Source organism: Sander lucioperca, chromosome 12 (genome assembly GCF_008315115.2).
Source record: "Sander lucioperca isolate FBNREF2018 chromosome 12, SLUC_FBN_1.2, whole genome shotgun sequence".
Lineage (NCBI taxonomy): Eukaryota > Metazoa > Chordata > Actinopteri > Perciformes > Percidae > Sander > Sander lucioperca.
Genome location: NC_050184.1, coordinates 21,347,241 through 21,356,317, shown reverse-complemented (window position 1 = coordinate 21,356,317; position 9,077 = coordinate 21,347,241). Strand labels below are relative to the sequence as shown.

The 9,077-nt window shown below is 42.9% G+C and overlaps 1 protein-coding gene across 1 annotated transcript in view; it reads right to left on the bottom strand.

The window, feature by feature from the left end:
* The window catches only part of elk1 (ETS transcription factor ELK1), a 33,642-nt gene extending 25,321 nt beyond the window's left edge, over positions 1-8,321 (bottom strand). The window contains exon 1 of the mRNA XM_031293127.2: positions 7,176-8,321. Within this exon, the coding sequence (XP_031148987.1) occupies positions 7,176-7,200 (25 nt within the window). The 5' untranslated portion in view covers positions 7,201-8,321. The remainder of the gene's footprint in view (positions 1-7,175) is intronic.
* Positions 8,322-9,077: the final 756 nt, after the last annotated feature.

Below are 9,077 nucleotides of genomic sequence, written 5' to 3'. Positions count from 1 at the left end.
ACGTCCGTTTCAGAGCGTGTACAAAAAGCCGTCTATCAGCAGTGATAGTAGAGGGCATGTCCGAGAATAGCGAGGACACGCGCTTCACACCGCCGAGCGCTCGGGCGCCACTCGGCAGAAAAGGGAGAAAGAAAAAAAGAGTCTGCCGCTGTCCGGAGCGACAGAGGGAAAATATTTCATTCGGAACCGAAATGAGGAACCGAAATTTGCGTTCTAATCCGGTCCGAATACTACCGTTTGCGTAGGAACCGGATCAATAGTGGAACCGGGTTTCGGTACCCAACCCTAATCAGCACGATAAGGCATTTGTTGTAAAATGGTGCTGCGGCTCCTTTAAGAGAGCTCAGTGCGTGTGTGTCTGTGTGTCTGTGTGTCTGTGTGTGTGTGTGTGTGTGTGTGTGTGTGTGTGTGTGTATAAAGTGGGCAGAAGAGAGATAGAGAAAGAGGAAGCAGACGTGTAGATGCGACCGGAGCAGAGCTGGTGGAATAAGTTTAAGTTTTGTACACAGTGTGTGTGTGTGTGTGTGTGTGTGTGTGTGTGTGTGTGTGTGTGTGTGTGTGTGTGTGTGAGGTGTCCGAGATAAACTCCAGACTGAAAGCCAAGTTCATTCATCTGCTCTCCAGAAACGGGATTTTAACCCCGACGTTATTCATTTTATAACGTCGGCCCTGGAGGTAACGAGTCTCTCCTGGTTTTCTGACCACGGTCGGAAGCGAAGCCATCAGGAAAGGTTAACACGTTGAACATTTTAAACTGACAACAGCTGATTAACGTGCGCTTGTTCCCCCGTGTGAGGTGATGACCTCATCTGTTGACATTTCTGAATGCCTTCCTACAGCTGCTTGATAAAAGCTTCCACACAAACAAACGTACATGTGTCATTAGTATGAGTCGGGTCGGGCTCGAAAAGAGAAATGCGGCCTGACCGGCACTCTAGCTGCCCAATTTGGGGCCCGTGGGCCAAGTTTGGCCCGTGCTCTCTTTGTTTTGGCCCACCATGTATTTGACGTGCTCATGCTTATTCTCCTCTTATTTTAAAAGTAATGACTACGAAACATACATTTTGTGCAGTTAAAAAGTACGTAATCTGAGTTTAACGGCAATGTAATGCACAGTGCTGGTAAACTTCCCATTTAAATTACATACCTACGTTTTATCTCTGCAGAATGGCAAGAATTACGGTATTCTTCAACATCGACATTTATTTTTGGCCCGTGGCCTTCCATCCAGATACATTTTGGCCCTTCATATGACAGAATTTGGGCACCTCTGCTCTAGAAAGTACTGAGCTGATCTTTTATTCTACTTGTGAAGAGTAATGGTTGTATGTATGGAACCATCCACGTTATTTTTTGTAAAATTTGGTTGAAAGAAACCCAAATTTCTGATACAGAAACCTTTTGAATATGGGTCAGAGTAGGGCTGGGCGATAAGGAGAAAATCACATATCACCATATTCTTGACCAAATACCTCGATATCGATATTGCGGCGATATTCTAGGGTTGACAATTGGTGCTTTAACAAAATATCTTCACACTTAGATTTTAGATAAATAATCATCAGTAATGTGGATATAATGACTAAGTAAAGGCAAATAATAGAACAGCTAGAACAGTCTGGTAAGTTCAGAAAAGTACATCACCTTACTGTAATGCAGCCTTTAAAACCAGGAAAAGACACTTATGTCATATAGGGCTGAACGATTTTTGAAAATAATCTAATTGCGATTTTTTTCCCAAATATTGCGATTGCGATTCGATATTCGATTATTTTTTTAAGCTCTTTGTCTTCTGTATTATTCAACAAAGAATAATAATATAATAATTTATAGTATTAACACACAATTACACAATAGACAGTTAAATAAGTACAAATATAGTATATATCTATACACACACACACAAAAAAAAAAAGTGTAATTTTTTACAGTGCACAGAGAGGAGCTGCCTCCAGCCCCTCCCCCTCGGGAAGTTGCGTGCTGCCGTGTGTTCTTGTTCAGAGAGGCTATCGTTACGTTAGCATGTTGCTGGTGTTCTTGCCGTGGGATTAACTGTACTAATAAAACTGTTGAAACACCGCGGCCACGCTGCTGTGAAAGCTCCCCGAACGTCATTTATCAGTCTGATTGTTACCCCTCTCAGTGGCAGCTCCTCCACTCATATCTTTATAACGGAGCTAACCGCTAACCGGAGCTAACCGCTAATCAGAGCTAATAGTTGCCAACCGAGCCTTCAGTTCTGCGTGTCTGTATCCATTAACTGCACGTATGGACTCGAGCCCGAATAAAACCCTTCATTTTATTAAAATGGCTGTAAAAGTTTTAAACTACAACTCAGAGTTGTTTGAATGACAGAAATCAGCTCAAGGTACGGCGTAGCGTTAGCGTGCTAGTTGATGCTTTCTCTGCGGAGTGCAGACTGATTTGCTCTCGCGAGTCATGTGACCAAATCGCAGCCTTTGCGATTAGGAAATCGCGTTTTAACATATCGCGATATTATCGCAAATGCAATTAATCGTTCAGCCCTAATGTCATATCACCATATTACGATATCCAAAATCTAAGACGATATCTAGTCTCATATCACGATATCAAAATAATATCAATATATTGCCCAGCTCTAGGTCAGAGCTGAATCGAGAACATCAGGAGGGCTAATCTTGCTAACCTGTGACCTTGTTTGCAGATGGCTGTTCAGATGTGAGTGTGTGAGAGACTTGTTGGGGAAAAAACAGAGAGACAGAGAAGATGAAGAACTAAACCCACCGGAGGAGAAGCATGTGGCTTTCTGCCCACGTCCTGTTCCGCTGTGGTTCCTCCGCTCGCTGACATCCGTGTGCCAGTCAATCACATCTCAACAACAGCTCAGAAGACACTAAAGATACTCCCAATGCTCGTGATTCTACTGTCAAAACTACTGGGACCCGTTCCCATCACTCCTTCCTGGCTCACATCACAAACACTATTCAACGCTCGCATCAGGAGTGCGTCAGCGTTGCCGTGACTACGCGTGAATGGATGTTACATACATTGCTGACTTCAACCAGTGGCTCCATGAAAAAAGTCAGCATCACGTCTGTAATGAGGCTGATATTTTTCATACTTGAGGATCAGATCATGTCATGTCATCATCATCCTGAACCAGTTTTCAAAAGTTAAATGGTTCTTTCATTCTTAGGCCAGCTGTCGTTTCCAAAACGTCTCCGTTTGTGTCCGTCCAGACCAACGTTATTATAGTTTTGCATTTTTCATTCGTTTTGACTTTTTGTTTTCAAATTCAATTTAGTTTTAATTAGTTTTTATAGCGGGTTTGCTAGTTTAGTTTAGTTTTTAGTTTTTTGAAAATGCTTAGTTTTAGTTTAGTTTTTATTAGTTTTAGTCTTTTTTTTGTAATATTTGGGTTATTTGTCGGGGGATTCAAAAAGATCAGAAGAAAGTATTGTGTAATAATAACAACAAAAACATCATACAATTTTAGAAATATGTATTCACAATGTATTCAACAATAACACCAGTAAATAACATGTAGCCTACATATGGTCATAAATATGTAAAACAGTCTACACAAGACGCTGCAGTATAAGTGCAAAATGTGTAAGTGACGTGTTCCTGGAAAAAAACCTAAATATCCAACAGACTAAAGAAGACATGAACAGGTGTTTTCAACTTTGGTTCGAGTAAAGTGGCGAACTTTTAGAAGTCAATCGAGTCACACAGTTGTGTAAACGTCCCAGTATCAATCCACATATTAACCCACGCTTCCTCCCGCTTTTGGTGTTCCTGCGTATTTACTAACCAGCAGCTGTCAGGTCACCGGTGAAAGCCTTCCTATAGTGTTCTCTGTCCTGCTGTTGTCTCTGTCATGCTGCCTGGCCCTGTATCCATACATCCATGCCCTGCACCCATACATCCATGCTCTGTATCCATACATCATGCCCTGTACCCATACGTCCATGCCCTGTACCCATACATCAATCCCATACATCCATGCCCTGTACCCATACATCCATGCCCTGTACCCATACATCCATGCCCTGTACCCATACATCCATGCCCTGCACCCATACATCCATGCCCTGCACCCATACATCCATGCTCTGCATCCATACATCCATGCCCTGTACCCATACATCATGCCCTGTACCCATACGTCCATGCCCTGTACCCATACATCAATCCCATACATCCATGCCCTGTATCCATACATCCATGCCCTGTACCCATACATCCATGCCCTGTACCCATACATCCATGCCCTGTACCCATACATCCATGCCCTGTATCCATACATCCATGCCCTGTATCCATACATCCATGCCCTGTACCCATACATCCATGCCCTGTACCCATACATCCATGCCCTGTACCCATACATCCATGCCCTGCACCCATACATCCATGCCCTGTACCCATACATCCATGCCCTGTACCCATACATCCATGCCCTGTACCCATACATCCATGCCCTGTATCCATACATCCATGCCCTGTATCCATACATCCAAATGTACTTTCAAATTCGTGGGATTTTTCCCTGTAATAAATTGACCACATATTTTACCACCTTCCACTGCAAGGCGCTTTTATCTGACACAGTCATAATCAAACAGGACCGCCGCTTTCTTCCGACTTTCGGTACCGCTATGATGGCACGGAGCCACGGACATGTTGTGTTCAAGTTGACGTGGAATGTCGGAATTTCTGGGTTCCCAGTCGGAAACTATACATGTCTACGGGAAATGTCACGGTCGGAGAGATATAACGTTATTTGCTCTATGAAAGATCGACAAAGACGAAAACTAAGGACATTTACTCGATAATTTTATTTTATTTTAGTTAGTTTTGCAAACAGACATTACAGTTTTAGTTTAGTTATCGTTTTTTTGTAATGCCTCGTTTTTATTTTATTTCAGTTAACGACAATGTTTTTTAACACCTAGTTTTCATTATTTCGTTCGTTTTCGTTAACGATTATAACCTCGGTCCAGACTAGGGTTGGATACCGAGACCCGGTGCTAATACGGCACTGGTGCCTAAACGACCGGTATCTACCGGACCGAATAGCGACGTGGATTTTGGTGCCACTGAAATGCACACAGCAGGCAAGAATTTTCATTTCGGTGCATTTGCCACCCATGAGAAAGAGAGAGACATCATGGCTTGCAAACAAGGGAAGCATGGCAGTTTGTCAAGGCCCCCCCCTCTCTCCTCCTCAATAGCATTTAAAGCTACAGACACAAAAATGGTACATCCTAAGGAAAGCTCATTGTGGGACTGGCTCTAGTGGCTGGAATTCTGCACCAAGGCTGAATTTCAGGAAAGAGACTTCAGATACAGTATTAGGGGACCACTAAGGTCTATATAAAGAGACTTCAGATACAGTATTAGGGGACCACTAAGGTCTATATAAAAGAGACTTCAGATACAGTATTAGGGGACCACTAAGGTCTATATAAAGAGACTTCAGATACAGTATTAGGAGACCACTAAGGTCTATATAAAGAGACTTCAGATACAGTATTAGGGGACCACTAAGGTCTATATAAAAGAGACTTCAGATACAGTATTAGGGGACCACTAAGGCCTATATAAAAGAGACTTCAGATACAGTATTAGGGGACCACTAAGGTCTATATAAAGAGACTTCAGATACAGTATTAGGGGACCACTAAGGTCTATATAAAAGAGACTTTAGATACAGTATTAGAGGACCACTAAGGCCTATATAAAAGAGACTTCAGATACAGTATTAGGGGACCACTAAGGTCTATATAAAAGAGACTTCAGATACAGTATTAGAGGACCACTAAGGCCTATATAAAAGAGACTTCAGATACAGTATTAGGGGACCACTAAGGCCTATATAAAAGAGACTTCAGATACAGTATTAGGGGACCACTAAGGTCTATATAAAAGAGACTTCAGATACAGTATTAGGGGACCACTAAGGTCTATATAAAAGAGACTTCAGATACAGTATTAGGGGACCACTAAGGTCTATATAAAAGAGACTTCAGATACAGTATTAGGGGACCACTAAGGTCTATATAAAAGCATCCAAAAGCAGCATGTCATAGGACCTTTAACTGTATTTATGTTGATTCAGTATTGTTAGTTGCAGCTCTTGTTTTAAGGAAATTTACTCAAGAGACAATATAAATGAACTGTCGACTAAAAAGATAAAATAGATATCACAAATTTGAGAGAATGTACTTTTGGTGTCTGGTCATGACTAGGGGGTCGGGACAAAATATCAATACGGCAATATATTGTTGTCCTTCTTCTTGCGATACGAGAATCGATACGCTGGCACTAAATATGGATATTTTATTGACTAAAACGAGGCTCTCTGAATAGATGTCCCTGCTCTCAGCGTGGCTGCTTCACGGCTCCTCGAGGCGGCGCTCAACACATGAACGAGGGAGACGTGAACAGAAGTTAACGAGCCGAAGAGGAAGAGGTTTTCATCGGGATGGCTGACGGCAGTTTGAGGAGAATAACAAGATGCTCCGGCCTCCAACGTCTGGAGCCAGAGTTACTCTATAGTTGTTTCATGTTAATCTACGGACTGAAAAACTTGTTTTCTGACAGTTTGGACATGCAGTTAATAAAGAGAGAAAACCTGCACTTAAGTTTTTCACGTGCATTTAGTGTTCATAGTTAGACAGATATCCTGATGCAGCGTTACAGGACTGTCTAGCAATGTATTGATAACGGCAGAATTGCTGTATGGTGATATCATCGGTATGGTGAGCCTTGTATCATATCGTATCGTGAGGTACCCTGTGATTCCCACCCTTAGTCCTGGCCTTTACTATGTCTCTGATCTTGGCTGCGCCTGGTTCAGGTGTTTCAGTGAGGACGGAGATAATTACAACCCGAGGACACGTGCTTTATTGTACCTGGCTCAGTGGAGATTAACAAGAGTTCTCAAGTTGCAGTGCAAGTTTCTGCAGGAAAAGAAATCAGATCCAACCAACCAGCATTCACTGTCATGCTAATACCTGCTCTCCAACACACACACACACACACCCCTCTGCAGGCCTCCACACACACCTGTTGCAACGCTGCTGTAAACTGCTGCTTCCCTCCAAACTGCACAAACACACACACACACACACACACACACACACCTGCAGCATGTAAAAACAGCATGAAGCAGCAGCATCTCTTACCGTTTATCAGCGGGTTTGAATCCATCTTTAGCGAAATGTCCCGTATGTTGTGTGTCTCCCAGCAGAGGCTCAGACTTCCTCCATGCCGCTGTGTGCTTCTTGTTGTTGTATTGTCTGTCTCTCTCCCTGTGTCTGTCTGTCTGTTTGTTTGTTTGTTTCTCTGTCCTGTCTGGCTGTTGGGAGGGTTTTGTCGGAGCAGTTAATAGCTGTCAGAGCCGGGCTGGGGAGGCGACTTTCAGCAGCTTCTCCCGCGACCTGCTAGCGTTATGTAACCGCACCGAGCTGTCAGGCTCTCGAGCCTCCATGCTAACGACAAACTCACCGACAGCACGGAGAAATTAAAAGTTAGCTCAGCCCAAGAACCAACGGACACCAACGGGAACAGAAAACAAGTCCATTTACGTTTCAGACACGATTAAAAAGCCTTTTAGCCGCACATTACTTAATGCTAATTAACATGCTAATGCTAATTAATGTCTAATAGCTTTGTGTTAGCATATAAACATGGGTTAAGTATTACTGCGGGTGTCGATACAGTGAGTTGTAGCTGTCAGTTGCTTGGATGTGTTGACAAACGCTGATGGGAGCTAATTATATTAGCTAGCACGCAATGCTAACACGTTTTTGACGTAAAATTGTATTATTATTTTTTTTATCTTCTCGGAGGTTTTCCGGAACCGCCGATTAAACACCAGATTTTTCACAAAGTTTCTCCAAGTTCAGGGTTTTCTGGGGGCTGAAGCTGTTAGCCTAGCGTGCTAACCAGCTAGCTTAGCTTATATTAGCCTAGCCTGCTGTGACAGCCCCCTCCCCTCCCCGCCTTCCTCCAGCCCCCAAACAGCGCTGCTTACTGCGGACTGGAGTTCACCCGCAAACCGTCCATAGTCCTCCGACACGGAGGAAAAGTCGTCTGTAAAATCCACCCGGTTGTTTGATCGCAGTTCAGCGGACTGAGGTGTCCGTCTGTGAAGACTAAATGCATCACTTAGGTGTGTTTTCCCAGTTTCTTCCTGTTTGGACGAACGCCTCCTCACTACTTTTCACCACAGTCAAGTTAGCCGCCATTCAAACAATCACGTTTCCGGTGCTGGATTTCAAAATAAAGCTAATCTCAGAATCGGAGTCTGAAAAGGGTTTATTGCCAAGATATGACCATTGTGTCCATAGTTGATGTTTCTAAGAGTGACACAAGGTAGGCCTACACATATTGCTTTTGGAAACATTGGACTCGAAGCCTGTAGGTTGTATGTTCTTCTAAATCAGGGGTCACCAACACGGTGCCCGCGGGCACCAGGTAGCCCCCAAGGACCACATGAGTAGCCCTCAGGCCTGTTCTAAAAATGAAAATTGAATATTGACATTATCTGTTTCCCACCTTGTTAAGTCATTGTTGGCAATTATTGTGATAAATCATTAACGTAATCAGTGTCTTCACATAGATGACTATCATTAATCATTAATAATCATATATAACTAAAGGCAAACTGAGCAAATTTGTTATTTCAGAAGAGTGTATCAAACTGGTAGCCCTTCGTATGACTCAGTACCCAGGAAGTAGCTCTCAGTTTCAGAAAGGTTGGTGATCCCTGTTCTAAATGATGCCTCACCGGCACCATTCTTAAATGTTTTGTAGGCTATTGTTTTATATTTATATATATATCTGTATTCAGGGTTCAAAATTTACTTTTTCGTCCACCAGCTGAATGGCTACATTTCACCAGCCACTCAATAGAGTAGGCTACCATTGTTTCTTTGGCTGGTAAGTGTAGCAAATCTACCAGCCACTTGCATATTTTACCAGCATTTGGCTGGTGGATGGTGCTAATTTGGAACCCTGTCTGTATTGTGCTGTTTCTATGGACCTCTGTGTCTTGAATAAAGTTGATTGATTGATAACTACTA